The sequence below is a fragment of the Elephantulus edwardii genome, unplaced genomic scaffold (genome assembly GCF_000299155.1).
Source record: "Elephantulus edwardii isolate Elephantulus edwardi_28Jun2011 unplaced genomic scaffold, EleEdw1.0 scaffold00154, whole genome shotgun sequence".
NCBI lineage: Eukaryota > Metazoa > Chordata > Mammalia > Macroscelidea > Macroscelididae > Elephantulus > Elephantulus edwardii.
Window position 1 is genome coordinate 978,643 of NW_006399904.1, and position 21,297 is coordinate 999,939.

At 35.3% G+C, this 21,297-nt stretch overlaps 1 protein-coding gene across 1 annotated transcript in view; it reads right to left on the bottom strand.

Annotated features, from left to right (window-relative positions):
• CSMD1 (CUB and Sushi multiple domains 1) overlaps positions 1-21,297 on the bottom strand; it is a 2,584,888-nt gene that overhangs the window by 79,270 nt on the left and 2,484,321 nt on the right. Inside the window, exons 53-55 of the mRNA XM_006895025.1 lie at positions 17,903-18,091; positions 12,157-12,330; positions 4,513-4,695 (exon numbers count right to left, since the gene is read on the bottom strand). Coding sequence (XP_006895087.1) covers positions 4,513-4,695; positions 12,157-12,330; positions 17,903-18,091 — 546 coding nt within the window. The remainder of the gene's footprint in view (positions 1-4,512; positions 4,696-12,156; positions 12,331-17,902; positions 18,092-21,297) is intronic.

Below are 21,297 nucleotides of genomic sequence, written 5' to 3' on the forward strand. Positions count from 1 at the left end.
GATAGAATGTCATTTAGGGCTCTTGTACATAGAGTCGCTATGAGTAACAAGCGACTCAAAGGCACATAACTACAACAATAATTGGAACAAATTAATTTGTTTATGTTTTGCTGAAATAGAAAGTATAGTATTAGAACACCTTTAAAATAGTAAGCTTTCTGTCGGGAAAAATATTTACTCACTATCAACTTTACACCTTTTTAATTTGCACAAATAAAGTGCCTGGTGTAAACTCAATGTAGAATGCACTGCCCAAGTGAACAATCATCCTTTATAGATTATTTAATATTTTAGATTTTCCAGAAAGTGATTAAATTTTCATTCATCTCACAAATTTAGATTTTGAAACAGAAAAATTAAGTTCAATAATTCATTATGTATTCTTGAAAAAAAAGTTTTCTTGTTTTACAAACAGAAAATTGAGATAATCCTTCAATCACTAACTGATCCATATCTATTCCCTACTTAAATTGTTGAATAAGTAGTTTATAGATTTCCTTAAAAAATACACAAAGAACATATAAGGCAAAAAGTATAAAAAATTAGAGCAAAAATATTTATTTTCCCTAAAACATGTATGAGTTCAGATATAATCCAAATTGAAAGTTTGATCTTCAGTACTAAGCACGTTAAAGTTTGTGTTATCCTGTATATTACTCAGTTAAAGAGTTTTCTTTACTTCTGATACTATGATGTGATTTTCATATAGTTCATCTACTCAGATCATTTGCTATGTATGCTTGTGTGTTTGCCTTGTTTATATAGAAAATATTACTTTATATATCATGAGCCCTGGAGGTCTAGTGGTAAGAAGCTACACTGCAATGACAAAGGCTTGCTGTTTGAATTCACAGGGTAATTATGAGCAATCTCCTCTTGTGTGATTAGCTTCCCCTGAAAACCCACTGGTGGGTCAGCTATGGGTTTGTTCTGCCTCAACGGTACTCAACAACAACAACCACATTCATTCTATTATCTACCTATCTATATGTTGTTGTTAGGTGACATCATGTCGAGTATGACTCAGCATTAACAGTGACATAAAGGCATTAGTGAGATGAAATGAAGGAGCTTTGGCCACTTTGCATCATATAATCATAATGTGTAGTATGCTGGGAATAAAAAAAATAGAATGGTGTTGCATTCATAGTCAAAAAGTCAAATTCAAGTTCTATTCTAAAATACAATGTGGTGAGTGTTAGGATAATATCCATAGGTATCCAAGGAAAGCCCGTTAATAAGATTATTATTAAAAATAGACTTTTACATATGGAGCCTAAGAGGAAAGTATTGAGAATTTTACCAAATCTTACAGTCTGAAATTAACTGAATATACAATCAAGACTGGAATGCAAAAGTGGAAAACAGTGAAGAAGGAATAGTAGTTGGAAAATATAGAGTTGGTGATAGAAATGAGGCTAGAAATAGAACTATTGATTTTGTATTTACAATTATTTATTTATTGCAAATACCATTTTTAAAAGACACAAATGACAACTTTACACACGGACCTCAGTTGACGGCCTGTATAGAAACGAGATTGACTACATTTGTGAAAGAAATCACTGGAACAGCTCAATATCTGCAGTTAAAATTAGGCTGGGGCGGACTGTAGGTCAGACCATCAATTATCCACATTGTAAGTTCAAACTGAGGCCAAAAAAAAAACTTGAATTAGTCCACAGTCACCAAGATAAGACTTGAATCAATTCCATCTGAATAAACTTGAATCAATTCCATCTGAATTTCAAGATCACCTTAGGAATTCATTTGAGGCATTGAACACCAAAGATTGAAGATCAGGTGAGTCGTGGGATGATATCAAGGACATCACCCATGAAGAAAGCAAAAGGAGCAGAGAAGGGGAAAAAATGTACTGTATGTCATAAAAGACTCTAAAAATGGCACTGGAGTATTGAGAAGCCAAAACAAAAGGAAAACAGTCCAAGGTATAAGAGCTGAAGAGATATCAAAGGGCAGCTCAGGAAGGCAAAGCAAAGTATTATAATGGAATGTGTAGAGAGCTGGAATTGGAGAACAAAAATGAAGAACTTGATCTGCATTTTTCTAGCTGAGAGTAATGAAAAACAAATTTAAGTCTTGAGTCATACTATTGAAAGATGCTATGGGCAATATATTGAACAATCCAGAAAACATGTGTACCAGAAAACTGATTGACACTAAAATTTTAAGAAGTATCATATGAACAGGAACCAATGGTAATGAAGGAGGAAGTGGAAGTTTCATCGAAGGCATTGGCAAAAAATAAGGCCCCAGGATGATGGGATATCAACTGACTTGGATGTGCTCACCAGTTTATGCCAAGAAATTTGGCAGACAATTATCTCGCCAACTGAATGGAAGAGGCCCAGTTTGGAGCCTCCTGCGTGAAGCAGTTGGATTCTGCAAGGTAGATTTTTTTTAGATTTAATTGAAAGTCAGATGTAAACTGTTTTGTCATGTTTAAGTTAGTTAACAATCAAGTGTAAGATGATTATAATTTTGATTTAGTTAACAATCAGCTGTGGACTGGATGCCTCTTGTTTAAATTAATCGGGACCTATCTATATGAGAGAGAGAGACAGAGAGAGAGAGAGAGAGAGAGAAAGAGAGAGAGAGAGAAAATGGTAGAAAGTTGAAAGTAAAGATAGCACTGTTGTTATGTGTTGTCAAGCTGACTACTACTCATAGGAATCCTGTAACCACAGTTTAGAACTTTGCCCTACTTTAGGCCATTCTCATGATCTTTGCAATGCTTAATCCACCATTAGAATGACTGTGGCAATTCATCTTGTTGACAATTAGAGAAACATATTTCTGGTAGTAATATAATGTAACCTTATACAATGTGGTCAAGTTATATAAAAATTTCTTTCTTACATAAAGTATGACATGTTTTGTAGACATAAATAGACTTTTTTATACTCAATAATCTTATCATTACAGGGTTCAGGTCTTTCATTCATAGGGTCACTATGAATCGTATGTGACTTGACCTCATTTAACAACAACAATCTTATCATTAGTTGAGAACTCTCACATAAAGAATTTCTAACATTGAAGGTCTTCTCTATCCACACTCTAGGTAAGTTATTCAACTCCAAAGACCTTATTATAATCATGTATCATCTTGGTTTTGCCTAAAGTAATTGTAAATTCATTACACAGGAGTTAGTAGATTTAATAGAGCTTTCAAAGCATCACTATCTTTATGGTGGGTGCTTCTCTATAATTTATACGTCTCCTCAATAATACACTCAAATATGCTCAATATCAAATATAACAGAAAATAGAAACTCAAATACTTTTATAACATAGTAATCTGGACAACGTTCATTGGCATATTAGAAATAAAAAGTGAAATGAAAACTATTTGCCATAAAAAAACTTAAAGAACAAAAAAAGCATTCTGAAGGAATCCATGTAAGTAGTTTATACTGTCTTTTACCTGATTAATTAGTATCAGTATTCATAAAACTTAAAAAAAACAAAAAACACCACCAACACACACATGTAGATTTTCAGGCAGGGATTAGAAAAGCAGGGTATGAATTCCAATGGCTAAGAATATGTCATATAAGCTTTTTGAATATTTATGATACCACCTGTGGTGTTAAGCATTTAGTGTTAAATGACTTTCTTAGCCTTTGACTTCTTTTGCCATGTAGATGGGTGGGAAAATGTGAGTAGAGGGTTTTAGCCTGTCCAGAAGAGCATTGGCTAATCCCACAACTAACTGACAGATTTAGTAGCAGATTTTAGGACTCTCATCACTACAAAAGAAATGGAGAATGAAAAGTGTGTGTCCTTTGAAGCTAAAGATTCCTGTGGTGCTAAGACCAAGTCCTATAGGAGCAGCAGTAGCCTCAGATGAGAACCAGAGACCTTTCAAGTGACAGATCAAGGGACTGCTACTTCATGGAACCAGAGCTAGGAGCCTTAGCCCACGTTTCTTGGAGGACTAAGGATGGAGAGTATTAAATGAACAGGAATAAGAAAGCCACAAGGTTGAAAGCTGAGAGGCCTGTGAACACATTTCAGTAGCTGTCATAACTGAGTGACTTTACCAACTTGAATTATAGCTTTTTTGCTTTCCTAATAATCCCCATAATTGTGAATATGATTCTGTGTACTCTGTGAGTTATTGCAATGGATTGTACTAGACCCAGTAGAATAGTAAGATTTGTGTTGGAATTAGGGAAATAGGTGCAGAAGCATGGGGGATACGCCTTACCTCATGAGAATGGGTTCTTTATTGTAGATGAGGATGATGATGGAGGATTTCCTCTTGTGGAGTTAGTAGAAGTCAGATATGGTCATACCCATGTGGGACGTACTCTTTTATACCTTTTTTGTGTTTTCTAGTCACAGTTTTTGTTGATGTTTTCATAAATATAAGAGGGGGAAAGTTCACTAAACTTCTCAATATCTAGGATTTCTGTGAAAGCTGTTTAGTATTTACAGAATGAATTATAAGGTTTTAACTCTTTTTTTTTAAAGTAACTCACTTACCTTCACACACAGGTTGCAGGCCTGACCATGATCCATTAAGCAAGCATGTTCGCTCAGGAGATCCCCTTAACTGGTAACCCATTTCACAGGAAAAACGGAGAAGACTTTTGGTCTTAAATTCATCCCCAAGCCTAGACCCATGTGCTGGGGTCCCTGGATCACCACAAAATCCAGGATTAATTCCTATTGAACATAAGCACATACAACCATAAACAATGTGTTTAGTTTTGTTTAAAATAAGAATAGTAATGCTTAAAATTAATAAAAGTTATATGGGTATGTAAAATATATAATGATTCTATAAAATGGGGCATTTTTTTCCTCTTATACTAAATAAAAAAAAAAAGATATTTGTTGTGTTAACTAATCTTCAGTATACAGTGAAGTGGCATATGTTACACTCATCATGCTGTACAACTATCGCCACTATCAGCATTTCCCCAGAATAGTTATCACCTCACATAGACATGCATCCAAACACCAAACAACCACACCAAATCAACCCACTGCCTACTGCTCAGTTTTGACTCATGACAACCCTCCTTCAGCTTTCTAAGATTTCCAATCTTTATGACAGGATATTGTTGATCTTTTTTCCAGTGGAGCAACTGGTTGACATTAACTACTAACTCTTTATGGTTAGAAGTTCAACATGTAGCCAATTAAGTCACTAGACATTTTGTACTTTTAATAGGAACTGTCTATTATCTTCTCACTTCATCTCCTGAAATTCAATAGTAAATTGTCTTTATTTCTTATTTTAGAAATTTCATGTAAGTCAAAGCGTACAGTATTTATCATTTGATTTATTTCACTTTACATACTGTTTCCAAAGTATATTCATGTTGTAGTACTGACTGAATAATACCATCCGACCTTTTCTAAGAAAGATTTTCTCTGTTATATCACAAAATTGGAAGAATTTAGGTAATTTATCTTGTATAATTAAATTCAGTCCATTGTTGTTTTTGTTAGGGCCAAGTCAGTTCTGACTAATAAAGATAATACATTCCACAGAAGTTTTGCCCAATCTTATATTGTTGTTGTTGTATATACCAGCAGGTTTTCAGAGGCAGTTAATTGCACAGGAGGAAATTTGCTTATCCTTCTCCTGAGAAGCCTGCTGTGGCCTAAAATTGCATCTCTTTGGGATTGCAGCACAGCTTCTTGCCACTAGGCCACCAGAGCTCCATATTATCAACACAATTATTTCTATGCTTAAACCTTTTGTGCAGCTATTGTGTCAATCTTCCTTGTTAAGAATCTTCTTTTTTTCTGTCCCCCCACCCCCATGTTACTAAACACGTTGTTCTTTTCTAGGCATTGGTCTCTCTTAATAACAAATACAAAATATTAAATGAGAAGATTTTTTGCCATCCTCACATTTGAGTGTCATTCTAAAGCCCATTTGTTTATTTTTATGGTAGTCCATGGTATATACAATATTCTTCATCAACTTCAAAATGCTTCCAAGATTCCTTATAAATTATGCAATTTATACTTTCATATGAAGTATTTAAAATACCATGGCTTCAGTTAGACCCACTTTTCCTTCAAAGTGACATGTTGTTTTCTTTTTACGTGCTATCAAGTTCCTTTTGACTATATGCATACTGTTCTATCCTGAGTCAATCACTTTTACACACTTAAAAAACCTTTTTCACTCTTTTTGTTTGTTTTCATACAATATTTCATTTACATTGTGTTTAATTCATATGCATTATGTTCCATACAATCCCTCATTTACAATGTGTTTAATACAATTATTCATATACACTTTGTTGAGTTTATCTTTCAGTATGACTTTCATTTATTCCAATTTGACTATGTGGATGGGTGGGAATATGCAAATAGGGAAGCTAGTCTACCCTCAAAGGGATTGGCTATCTCACCATTCCAAAAGGGGATTGGCCAGTCTCCCAAATCTACAAGGGATTGGCTAGTTTTGTCAATAAATTGAGCAGCTCCAGTAGCAGGTTAGTCCTTCCTCATGAGGAGAAGAAAAAGAAAGAAGAGGAAAGAAGGATAAAGAGAAAGAGGAGGAGGAGAAGGGATAGGTTGAGGAGGTGGATGAGGAGGAGGAGGAAAACATCCTTTGGACCCAGAAATTGTGCTCCAGCTAAACTTACTGCAGCAGCCAAAACAAAAGCAGAGGACCAGAGACACATGACAGGAAGTGAAGCTTATCGTTACCCTCCAAAAGATTGTACCAGGGTAAGCAAAAAAGCTTTGCTCAGGTTTGTTGTACAATTTGGAGGGAGGGAAGAGCCAATATTGACATGAGCAATAACTTTGTGACACTGGTCTAAAACTGTGAGTCTCAATGCTAACGTGCTTGTATGCATATTTGGGGAGCTGCCCGACTACTATTAATCTGGATTATAACCCTTGACTTCCCAAATATGGTTCTGTGTGGTCTGTGACCTATCACATTGGATTCTGGACCCAGGAAAGCAGTATAATTGGTGTAGAGATGAAAAGAGATACAAGAACATGGGGGAGCGAAATACCTGACCTCATGGAAATTAACTTTCTCTTGTTGATGCTATAGACAGGTACAGTTCCCCTATCGTGAAGTCGGTAAAGATCAGATGTGGACATCCCAACATGGCCCCTGCTCTTTTTACACCCTCATATAATAAATTACCATTGATCTACCCCTATTATTACACAATCTTTTCAAGCTTCATTAGAATCTTTCCAGTTCCCTCACTCTCAATTTGCCCACAAACTCTGTTATCCTAATGTTTTCAACCTTCCTTTTTTTTTCCTACCCTTTTCACATTTTCTTATTCCTCTCTTTTGGACATTGTACACATCTTACTAATTTTTCTATTTTTACAATAATTGTCTTAGTTAGCATTTGTCTGTATGAGACTGAGTTAGTTCATTCAGCATAATACTCTCTAGGTTCTCCTATATGAAAAACAAAAATAAAGTGGGAAGCATAGTACTCTCTGATCTCAAAACCCAACACACTTCCATAATAACAAAAATAACATGGTATTGTTACAATGATAGGCTCATAGACGAATGGAATGCAGTTGAAAATGCTGAAATTAACCTATCTACTTACAGTCAATTAATATTTGACACGGAATAAAAACCTATTAGATGGGTAAATGGTAACTTCTTCAACAAAAGATATGGTTAAACTGGACATGGGAAACTAGACAGAAAACTGATACAAAATTCATATCCCATACAATGCACAAACATCAATTCCTGGTGGATAAAAAAGCTAAGGATAAAGTCCCAAACCATAGGATCATGAGACAAAATGGGACCAAACTTAGAAGTCCTAGCCTATGGCAAAACCAGGCTTGATTATATAGCCAGAAATGCACAACCAAGAAAGGACAAAATCAACAATTGGGACTTTCTAAAAATCAACTCCCTCTCTCCATCAAAAACTTTTCCAGTAGGGTGAAAAGAAAACCTACACACTGGGGAAAAAAATATTTGGCAATGGCATATTAAAAGTTATTTTGGAGCTGATTTGTCCAATATAATCTGCCCTTTGATTTCCTGATTGCTGCTTCCATGGACATTGATTAATGATCCAAGTATATGAAACCTATGGCAACTTCTAAAATCAAAATAGTCTATTGAAATATAGTCATGGGATTCAAAGATAGTCTTCCATATAACATAAAACACTGAAGATAGTGAATACAGGAAATGTTGACTGGAAAATAAGTATTGACAACACAAGAGAAAAAAGTGTTGATGTACATTGTTGTTGTTGTTGTTGGGTCAAGTACAACCCATAGTGTCCCTGTGAAGAACAGACTTGAACCCTGTTTTATGCTGTGACATCCTCAGCCTTCTTGACACACTAAAACTCATTATGGCATTGTGTCAATTCACCTGGTTGAAGGTCTTCTTCTCCTTTGCCAGTCTTCTCTCCTTCCAAGCATGATGTCCTTCTCCAAGGAATAACATCTCTTAGTAACATGCTCAAAGTATGTGTAATGAAGCTTAATCATCTTTACTTCCAAGGAGCTCTCTGTCTGCACTTTCTCCAAGTTGTATTTGTTCTTTGGACAGTCAATGGAATGCTCAGTACTCTTCTTCAACACCACAGTTCAAAGGCATTAATTCTTGTCATCCTTATTTATTCATTGTCCAGCTCTCAGATGTATGACAAGTTATCACAAAAACCATGGCCTGAATCAGAATCAACTTTGTATTCAAACTGGCATCATTACTCCTCAGTAATTTGGAGAGGTCTCTGATGGTAGACTTTTCCAATGCAGTGTGTCTCCTGATTTCCTGACTGCTGGTACCAAGGGTGTGTTTGTGGATCTAAGTTAAATGAATTCGTTGTGATCTTTTTCAATCAAAAGTTTAAATTTTCTCTCCATTTATCAGGATGTTGCCGGTAAGAATTTTTATTCTATTTTCATTGAGATGCAATGCATATTAAAGGCTTTATTCTTTGTCCTTCTGTAACAAATGTTTGACATCCTCCTCACAGCAAACAAGGTTGTAACATATGCATAATGCAAGTTATTGATCCATTTTCCTCCTATCTTTCTATCCACATTCTTCTTCATAGAGTCCAGCTTCTCAAAGAATTTGTTCAGCATACAGATTAAAGGGGTATGGGGAGAGAATATAATCCTGACACACTCCCTTCTTAATTTTCAACCATATACTATTTCCTTTTTTTGTTTGCACAACAACCTCTTATTTAGGTATAGTTTTCTCTTGAGCACAATTAAATGGTATGGGATTCCCATTCTTCTCAATGTTAGCCATAACTTATTATGATACACACAGTCAAAAGCCTTTGCATAGTGTATAATGCATTAAAAAAAAAGAGAGAGAGAGATACTCTTCTGCTATTCTTTGCTTTTCAGCCAGGATCCATCCGACATCAGCATTGTTATTCCCAGTGCCATGGCCTCTTCTAAATGCTACTTGAACCTCTGGTAGTTCCCTAACTATGTACTGATTTAGCCATTTTTTAAGGATCATCATCAGTATTTCCATTGCATATGATATTAAAGATATTGCTCAATAGTTTCCACATTCAATTAAATCACCTTTCTTGGGAATAGGAACAAACATGAACCTCTTCCAATCCATTGGCCAGATAACTGTCCTCCAAATTTACTAGGATAGACTGGTGAGCACATCAGGGCTGCATATGTTAACTGAAACAAGTCAATCGATATCCCATCAATTCCTGGGGTCTTATTTTTTGCCAATGTCTTCAGTGTAGCTTCAACTTTGTTCTTCATTAACACTGGGTCCTGCTTATATTCTACTTCCTGAAATGTTTCATTATAAATCAGTACTTCTTTGGTCTAGTGACTCTGTGTATTCCCTCCATCTTATTTTTTTATGTTTTCTGGATCATTCAACATATTTCTCATGGCATCTTTCAATATTGTGACTGAGGCTTAATTTTATTTTTTAGTCCTCCCAGTTACAGCTCTATGCACATCCTTTGCTTTGCTTCTTAAACTTTTCTTTGAAATATTTTGTTCAGCTCTTGTTCTTCGGTATGTTTTTCTTTTGTTTTGGCTTCTTGATGCTCTTGTATAATTTTCAGACTCTCTTTCAACATCAATTTCGGGTGTGCCTGCCTTCCTTCCTTCCTTCCTTCCTTCCTTCCTTCCTTCCTTCTTTCTCTCTTTCTCTCTCTCTCTCTCTCTCTCTTTCTTTCTTCTTTCTTTCTTTCATCATCTTTGTAAATGACCTTTTACTCTCTTCATGGATGATAGTCTGAATGTCATCCCACAACTCGTCTTTGGCCACTTATATTCAATGGTTCAAACCTATGTTTAAGATTATTTTGAAATTCACATGGAATAGATTCAAGATCATAGTTTGATTCTTATGGACTTGTTTCCATGTATTTCACTTGGAACTTGTACATGAGTAATTGATGATCTGGTCCATACTCTGTCCCTGGAGTGGTTTGGTTCCTGATATTGACCTTCTCCAATAATTCCTTCCACAAATGTAGTCATTCTGATCCCTGTGAAGTTCATCAGGCAAGTTCCATGTACAAAGTTACTGTTTGTGTGTTTTTTAAACAAGGATTTGCAATGAGTTAATCACTGAAAATTAAAAATTTAATCATTCTATTTGCAGGCTTATTTGTACTACAAACCCCATACTTTCAGATTACTCTTCTTTCTTCATTGTTTCCAATATTTGCATTCCAGTTACCAATTATAATTAATGCATTTCAATCACATATTTGGTTAATTTCAGGCTGCATGATTTGATACAAATTTTCAAATTCCTCCTCTTTGGCTTTTACTGTAGGAATATATATTTGAATAATAATCGTATTAAAAATATGACACAAAGTCTTCCTTGTATGTGTATGGATAATATTTTTCACAACACTGTATTTCAGGATAGAACTTGAAACTGATTTTTTGACTATGAATTCAACATAATGTAATGAGGTATACTGTTGTTGTTACGTGCCGTTGAGTTGCCTATAACTCATAGAGACACTATATACAGCTGCTCTACACCCTACTCTATCCTGTGCCAACTTTACTGTTTGACACACCTATCCCTATTACTCCAGTCTCTGGGTCAATCCATCTCATCCAGGGTCTTCCTCTCTTGTGCTTTTGACACTCCACCCTTAGAAACATGATGTTCCTCTCCAAGGACTGATCTCTTCTTGAAACATGTCTGAAGTATGTTAGATGAAGCTTCAGAGTCCTTGCCTCCAAAGAGCAGCCTTATTCCACTCTCTCTAGGACAAGCCTGTTCGTTCTCTTAGCAGTCCATGGTATATTCAATACTCTTCTGTAGCACCACAGCTCAAAGACATCAATTCTCTTTCTATCATCCCTAGTCATTGTCCAGCTTTCTGATGCATAGCAAGTAACTGCAAAGACTGTGGCCTGATTAAGACACACCTAAGTCTCCAGACTGATATTGCTCTTCTTCAGTACTTTGGAGAATTCTCTGAAAGCAGACTTTCCCAATGCACTTCATCTTTTGATTTCCTGGCTATTGGTACCAAGAGTGTTGATTGTGGAGTCAAGCAAACTGAAGCTGTTAACAATCTCAATTTCTTCCTCATCTATCATGATTCTGCCAGTTGGCCCAGTGGTGAGAATCTTTTTCCTGATGTTGAGCTTCAATCCATATTAAAGGCTGCAGCCCTTGACCTTCTGCAGCAAATACAGTACATCAGATCCTCCTCAGTTTCAGCAAGCAGGATTGTGTCATCTGCCTAACCCATGTTATTGATGAGTCTTATTCCAGTCCTGATGCCATACTCCTCCTCATAGAGCCCAGCCTCCTTTACAATGTACATTAGGAATATAAAACTCTGTGGAGATCTCTGGATCTTTTAAATTATGTCTGGAGTTCCATGGAGAAATATAGAATAATAAGATAATTTATAGTAAAGGATCACTGAAGAAGAGGTACAAACTAAAGGCAAGTTAAACAATCTTCATGCTAAAGTTATAAAAAAAAAAACCTTCTAGACTCGGTGGAAAAAAATTCAAACTGATAGGTGTTTCATGATGATGATGATTATTATGAATATGATAGTGACAATAAGCAATAATGGCCTATGTGGATGTAAATTAAAAATAATATTTTAAAGAAATGGACACTTAGTAAATATTTCAAATAATTGTATAATTCTACCTGAACAGTGGGGTAGTGTTCCACTCCAGTGACTATCTTCTTGGCAAACTCTAGAATTATTGCCTATAAGATTTCGGCTTCCTTTGCATGAGTAGTAAACTATGGATCCATATGTAAACAGTTCTCCAGTAAGAATAGCATTTGCAGGTACACCAGGATGACCACATGATATAGCTTAAGGAAGAAAAAAAGTGCATAAAAATGAATATGGGCAGTTCTTAGGCTACAATAATCTGATTTACAATATATATTTGTGAATTAACACATGTAAATATTTTTTCTATTACACACTTTAGATATATTAAATGTATTGTAAAACACTCCTACTATTTTGCATGAAAAACTTACTATAATACTACATTATGTATTTATTACTATATTACTTACTTATAACACAATCAATTATTATAATTATGCATTATCATTATTACTGTATTATATTTAGGATGTTTTAGGGAATTGTCCAACTGCCTCTTACAGAGAAGCTAGTTGTGCTTCTTTGAAAGTTTGAGTCTACCAACAGCTTTCTGGGAGAGAGATGGAAAATCTCCTTCCTTGAAATTACAGCTTTGGAAACCTTCTGGAGCATCACATAATGATTCTGACTTGATGGTAATAAAGTATGTATAAAAGATACATTTGACTAATTGATATTAAGTATAAAGGATACTTAACTTTTCCAAGTTATTTAGGAACAAATGAAACTTAAATATGACTTCAAATCAAATTCCTTCATTGACTGCACAATAATCCCATGAAAGTGCTTTGCTAAGTCACACAACATACCAGACTATCATGCAAAAATAACCTATGAATGAAAACTATCACAATAGAAAATATAAACTTTTAGGAGAACATATTCTCCTCCCTAAATAATCATATATTGCTGAAGGTAATGAAAGGTTCTGTTCATGAAGATATGTTTGATTTTAAGGTAACTATTTAAGGTATATATTTACATTTATATTTTTTAAAGTCCTGTTACCTAAATTATTTTGATGTACTGTATCACAAATAATCCATCTTATAGTAATATGTTGTTGTTAGGTGCGTTTGAATTGAGTATGACTCATAGCAACCCTATAAATGAAAGATCTGACTCATGTTCAATCCTGTACCATCCTCACACTTCCTAAGACACAAAAGCCCATTGAAGCAGTCACTATGTCATTCCACCTGGTCAAGGGTCTTCCTTTCCTTTGCCGACTCTCCACCCTTGGCAGCATTATGTTCCTTTTCAAGGAATAGCCCCTCCTAGCAACATGCCCAAAGTATGTGAGGCAAACCCTCATTTTTCTTGCTCCAAAGAGCACTCCAGTTGAACCCTCCCCAAGACATATATATCCATTTGTTCTCCTGGTTGTCCATCAGATGTTCAGGGCTCTTCTCCAGCACCACATCTCAAAGTCATCAATTCTTCTTCTGTCATCCTTACTCATTGGCTAGCTCTCAGATGTATAGCAAGTGATCGGAGAGACTATAATCTGAATCAGATGCACTTTAGTCCTCACCTTGACATTATTACTCTTCAATAATTTGGAGAGGTCCTTAACTGAAAGTTTTCCCAACACAATGTGTCTCTCCTTATTTCCTGACTAGTGGTACTAAGGGGGTGGGGTTTAATTGGGGATCCAAGTAAGAAGTTGTTGACAATTTCAATCTCTTCTCCATCCATCATTATGTTGCCTAAGGGTCCAGTGGTAAGAATCTATTTTTTTTTTACATAGGAAGTAATTTATACATTTATAAAAAATATTCCCATAATTCCTTCAGCTAATATTACAATTCTATACTTCTAACCATATAAAAATTTTGTCAAATGTGTTTTTCAATTTATACACCTAGGTATAGAGAGAGTTCTGTGGGCCTGATAGAGAGAAAGTTTGTTATGCTATCAAGTCAAGGGTGGGTGATTTTAATTTGCAGCCCTCAGGCCTGATTTTAATTGTTTTTGGTCAAGCATTACTCTAAGTGGTATAGCACAGGCCTGTCCATTTGCTGTACAGAGGTAACTCGTGGTTGCAGTGATGCTAAACACTGTTGACACTGTTGCATCAAGTGGCATCACAGTTACCCATGGCGGACAGTGTTTGGTGGAGCTCCCTGACTAAAACAAGCTTGGAAGCAGGAATGCATCCAATTCCAAAATAACTTTCATCTGAAACCTCTATGAACTTGGAGAAATGATGAAAGTTATACAATTGTTCAGATCTTTTGTTCATAAGGTTGTCATGAGTCATCTATGACTCCACAGCACTTAACAACAACAACACCACATAAGTAAACCACTGTCTTTTTTTTAATATATCATGGACTAATGTTTATGTAAAATAGCAATAATAATATGAATATTATATTAGTGATTAAATAGTCCTTTAAAATACTATAGAATTTCAGTATTTCCATTTGTTTAATGAAAAATATACTAGATGATGCCCACAATCTACTCAGAAAGCACAAATAAAAAAATTCTGGAAACAAGATAAACATAGTAAGAATTATATCTACCTTTGCATACATCTTTTATTAGGGCTCATAATGACATATTTTGTATTGTGTGTATGTGTGTAAATAGTTAACTTGACTGAGAGTTCCAAAGACTTGCTCAAAATTATCTGATTTAACATTCTAAAGTATTTGCATTTGGTCACTAGTAACCTGTAAGTGACATCAACCGGAGGGGTAGACTTAAAGGTTGAATGCCATTATCTATCCACTGAGTCACGTAAACCCTCACTGTCTTTTTAAGTTGACATTCATTTCTATCTTGGAAACAAAGATTATTATTTAAAAGATGCCAATTAGACTTGGTCAGTAAAATTGTTTGCAAATGATCATTTGTGAGTGAATGAAAAGGAGAAAAAAAATCAGAGAAATGATATAAAAGCAAATTGAGAGATGGAGCTTAGCTGCTGTAGAGCATGTAAAAGCAAAATACTCCTCTGAGATCTTTCTGTTCCCACATTCATAATAATTCCAATTGTTAATGACAATAAGTAGTGGGAACTAACCACCTTGAAAAATGAGACTGACTGAAGACCTAGTTCCTAGAGATTCAAAACACGTTAGTATCATTGCACAAACTAATAGAAGTCTTACAAAGCTGCAGTGCAAATTGAAAAGGAACATTTTGAAAGAGCAAACAAAGTATGCTTTGTTTTGTCTAAAAAAATTAAAGAGTGAAGAAAAGAAAATTAAAATTCATGTATAGTTTGATGAACATAATATATTTATAAAATAATTTTATTTGCCATCTAGGGTTGGCATTGTTTCTTTGTCTTTTTTCCCAATAGATCACTGTGTTAGACCATGAATATTAACTTTATTTCTGTAGGTGTCATTTTGAGACAAGTTTCAATGTTACTATGAATTAGAAAGACAACACATTACAGGGGAAGAAAATGGCTCCAGGGTGAATCCGTTATTGAAACACATTAACAATGTTAGAATTGCAAAATGAAAAAAATTTTTTTGTAAATTCAATTCATAACAAATGTAATTTCCCTCGGTCTATATCAATTTCAATTAGATTTATAAAAGATACGAGCTTGATTTTATAATTTCTTTACCTCAAGCTTGCTTCAGAAAGACAAAGAGAATACATTTTGTGTCTCTGCAATGATGCCATAGTCTTTCTTATTACATGCTATGCATCTGAGAGCTGGACAATAAATAAGGATGACAGGAGAAGAATTGACACCTTTGAGCTGTGGTGTTGAAGAAGAGCACTGAAATCTCATGGACATCCAGGAGAACAAATGGATATGTCATGGAGAGGGTATAGCAAGAGTGTTCTTCAAAGGCAAAAATGATGAGGCTTTGCCTCATATACTTTCGGCAGGTTGCTAGTAGGGGCTATTCCTTGGAGCGGAACACGGTGCTGAGAAGGATGGAAGGTTGGCAAAAAAAAGAAAGACCATCAACCAGGTGGAGTGATACAGTATAACACTGCAATGTCCTCTTGTGTGTCAGAAGGTATGAGGATGGCACAGGATAGAACAAGGTCCAGATCTTTTGTTCAAAGAGTTGCTATGAGTCGTACTAAACTCAATGGCAACTAACAACAACAACAACAACAACATTTTCTAATTATATTGTAAAAGGATGATAATTTTGAGCTAAGATAGAAATTTCTAAGTCAAAGAGACACAGCCTTCCATCATTTGGGTAAAGCATTTTCTTTCTCCTTATCTATATTGCATATGTTCTCTGATAAGAAGTTGTGCTGCAATTTCAAAGACATGTGGTTCGAATTCACCAGCTTCTCTGTGGGAAAAGGACGGACAATCTCCTCCCAAGCAATTTATTGCCTCTGGAAACTTTCTGCAGCGTCAGTTATGGGTCAGATTCGACTTGATGACAAATAACAACAACAATATATAGTATAAAATATAGAGAAATTAAGTCATAAGGAGGACAACCTTTGAAAAATAATTGAAGGGTCAGTGATAGTTGCTTACAACTTGTTGGTAATGGGTGTGAGGGGATAAAAAAGTAGCAATCTATAGAAATCCTGGTGGCACAGCTAAGGAAATATGGTGACAGACCAAAGCCACAGACTGCTTTTAAGGAGAAAACTATAACTGTCTCAAAAAAAAAAAAAAAGCAACCTTAGATACAACATGGGAAAGCTCTACTTTGTTCTATGGAGTTTTGGGAATAGGAATTAACTCAATAGTAATAGATAAGTTATAATTTTATATACTTAAAAGTGCTCTTCCACCCTTTAATTTTTAATTTTTTTTCTAGTTTTCATATAATAATTATTTTTCATTGTGTTTTATTCATATACATTGTTTTATAAAATGTTCATTTGTATTGTTCACACATTCATATACATTCTATTTTACATTATTTTTTAAAATTGGTTTGCTTACAAAGTTTGTATAGATTATGTTTCACACTATTACTCACTCATAATTGTGTTTCATTCAATCATTCTCATATTTTAGAAAATCAATTCCCATTGGACTTTGCCCACCATTACTCTGTCTTTTCTCCTGGATCCTTCCCATTTGCTCTTCCATCCTTTAGAGGACTATGTCCTCCCCTAAGTACATTAAAGCTATACAAAGGGAAGTTACTACTCATCTACCATCTTTTTATAAGGACTATGTCCTCCTCTACATAATTAAATGGTTCAGTGAAAATACTATTAATCTACCATCTTTTATAAGAGTCATTCTAGATGGAACTATTAGTGACCAGCTAATGAGACCCCCATTATGTCACTCAGAGTATTCCATGTTTTTGGCAACAGGTGCTATGTCTATAAATAATCCGCCCACCCAAATTAACCCTATCAGAATCTTTTTAAATTATTTCTGAACTTGAAACCAGAGAGTGAAACTGAGAGATGAAGTTTGTTTGCTTGTTTTTTGTCAGGCCAAAAACCCTCACTGAACTGTGTGGAATAAATCTTGCTTAAACTGAATAAGTAGACCAGGAGTAGAGAGAATGTGTCAAAGTCTTGTCTGATAATATTGGCCCACTTAATTCCGAGCCAAGTGCTTACACCTCCACATACATAAGCAATCCAGGGTTTCTTTTTTTCTACCATTGAAACTACTTGAGTTGGAGCTCTTTTCTGTGAAATGTATCTAAAGGTATTCCAGGAAGTAATACAATTTGTAGTAGACGGGTAGGTAGACTATAAAACTAATACCTTTTGAACACATGAAAAAAAAATCTTGGTGATAATGTCTAGGCTTTTGTAGCGGAAAAATCCAAAATCATCCACACTTACCCAAACACTTGGGTAAAGAACGATCCCATAAGCCATTTGACATGCAGGTTAAGGCAGATGATCCCAACAAGTAAAATCCTTTCTTGCAATGATACATGACACTGATTCCATATTCAAAACTCTCAGGGAAATTCTGTTGCCCATGACGAATAGCATTTTCCACAAAGCCTGGATCAGAACAGTTCACCACTGGAAAAGAAATGTTTTCCTTTAGAAACATGTATAAATGATAAAACATAAGCAAAACCAAAGCCTTCAACATCTGAAAATATAAATAAAATAAAACATTAATATCTAAGGTTCATCAAGAAATTCTACTTTGATGAATTCTATTTACACTATTTTTGATAATTCTTCAATTAATGTCAAATGTATAAATTTAATGCCTATATTTTCAACTTCAACAACATGAAGCTTACATCCATGAACTATTTCATACTAGTGTGTTCAAAGGCCTTGAGGTGTCAGAATCCTTGAAATTTGACTTTTCTAGTCATTGTGTTAGCCCCTGTTGGGAGGCATGTTCTTTGGATATGTGAACTGCAGACACATAGCCTTATGAATCATGAACAGCTGTGGGTCAATATAAATAAGAACTTTCAACACTGTGAAAAATGGTGGTGGAGAGACTGAATAGACTGTGGCACTGCTAATGAAGAGACTATGGCAAGGTTTTACTAGAGAAACCCTGGAGATACAGGGAATAGTTAATTTCTTTTTCTATATGAATTATTATAACCTCTCTGCAGTAAAGTTTAATAGATGTTTGAGGAAATCAGAGGCTTCTTACATTTGTGTTATTGAACTAAACCTGGACTTTGACTACTTGAGGAATTGTATCTTACTGTTAATATGGCTGGGACTGCTGGACTAAAGCTGGACATATCCTGCAAATATTCTCTGCCTCCTCCACTCTCCAACCTATTTTCCTTATTAATCACACAACTGTGAATAGAGTCTGTGATTCTTGAAATTATTTCAGATCCAATGATTGGTAGGAAAAGAGGTAGGAACATGGGGAGGGTGCATGTCTAATTGTAGTCATTTTGGTACTATGGATATTATTGATGGGAACAGTTCCTCTTTATGCAGTGGGTAGAAATTGGGCTCAGCCACCCTCACGGTGCATCTGCTCCTTTTTGTAGGCCTGTTATTTCAGAAGTGGATGACAAATCCTGTTTCTTAGTCTGACTCTCTTTATACCTGTTCAGTATGAGTGACTTTGCTGGGATTAAAAATCCTGGTGGCATAGCTTCCAGTGTCACAGCAACATGCAAACCTCCACAGTAAGACAACCTAATAGATGAATACCTACAACAATAAGCTCGAGCATGGCAGAGATCATGAGGATGGTGCAAGATAGGATAAGGTTCAGATATGTTGTTCGTACGGTTACTATGAGGTATAGTTAAACAATTGGTACAAAACAATATTTATTAATAGTAGGTTTCCTTGAGATAAAGACTAAAATTTTTATTTTTAACTTTTTATGTTACAAAACTATAAAAGATAATTAGTTGCATATAGTTTAATATTTCAGGACTATATGAAACTCTATAATGAATTACTTTCTTCTACACTCTGTGTGCTTTCTTACTTCAATACTCAGATCTAAAGGAATTTCTCTTACATAGCTGATCCAAATAAAATGACAATTATTCCAGGGACACTTAATAGAAATGCAAAGTAAGCCAGGCTTTTATTTAAGCCCCCTCCTCTTTAGAAATAGTCCCATAGTGAGTCAGTCTGCAGTAGCATGTAGGACATGCTCTGGTTAATCTGAATGGCAGTCTATTAGCCTGAATGCCTGTTGGCATCTGTGAGGGAATTAGCAATGTGCTCTTCCAGGTGCAGAGTAAAAGAAAAAAGCCTCTGATTATCTCACACTATGACCCACCACACCAGTGAATGAGGCAGCTGCTATGGATGCTGTGATCTCTCCAGATCTTTTTGGCTCAGAAAAGGGTTCTGCAACCAATTCTCAGGCAGTCATTGTGAGTCCTGGGTCCTGAAGCTGAACACAAGTTGCTTGCCCAATTTGTTAATTTTTTTTCCTCCATAATAAGAAAAGAACAGTTAAGATGACAGATTTTAAAGGCCCCTTTTAGTTCTATAAAATAATATCCTATGATTTATACAAGTATGACTGTTTACAAAGGAAGGCTTGAGTTCTTTTGAGTCCAAATAAAACATTAATGGAGGACTGGCAGATATTTTTATTGCTTCACCGTGCACTGCATCTATAATAAAATTGGAATCAAACCCTCTGGAATAACAGAACTATCTTCTTGGTTAAGACTCTAACAAGCTTGAAAAATAATTTATATCATTTGAAAAATAACTGAATAGATTCATTTTTATACTTGAAAAAGCATATCAAGTAAAACAGACTAAGAACAAGTCCTCCTGTGCTATACTTTCATATGGAGCAGTGTTTTCCTTGGTTTTTTTTATCTTTATGATTATGTTTCTCTTATGAGACAATAAAAAGTTATATCAAATATTTTGTATGGTCAGAGTGGAGGGAACAACTAAGGCAATGTGAGTGAAAGTCACTGAGAAATTTCCTTATTAGAAGACAGTTTTTTTTAAGGCAAATGTTTTTCATGTGTGTCATCGGTCATAATTGACCCATAGATGAGCCTCCAGGGGCTTTCTAGAGGCAGTTAATTACCAGGGAGAAGATTGTCCATTTTTCTCCTTCAGAGCAGCTGGTGGATTCAAACAGCATGCCTTAATGATTGCACTGTAACTTTTAACAAGTAGGCTATAAGAGCTACAAGAAGTGCACCCACACACACACCCCATATAGAAAGGGAATTCTGGTGGCCTAGTTCTAGTTGGTAAGGAGTTGTGCTATTAAGTCAAAGCCAGGTAGTTAAAATCCACCAGCTATTCTATAGGAGAAAGATGCAAAATCTCTTCCTGAGTGATTTATAATCTCTGAAAACCTAATGGAGGGTCAGGTATGAGTTGGTTCTGACTCAATAGCTATGGCATTAAGATGATGAGGGAGATACAGAAATGAAAGGAGAAACATCATCTATTTATAGTCCTCTTTGGTTATTTCTGAGGCTCTACTGGAAGATTTAAGGAGCTAGTAGTAGCCTAGTAGTGGCCTAGTAATGAGATAGTTTGCTGCAATCCCAAATGCACACAGTTAAAACCACCAGTTATTCTATGCAAGAAAGACAGGCAGTCTCCAGCAGTGTCATTTAGTGCCTCTGAAAACCTCCTGGACGGTTAGCTATGAATTGGTTCCAACTCAACAGAACATAACAACATTGAAAGATTTAATGGTATTTATCTGCTGAGAGATTAATTAGAGCAATACTAATTTTATTCACTTGGATGTGACAGAATGAAATATAAATATTTCATATAATTAGTGCCTA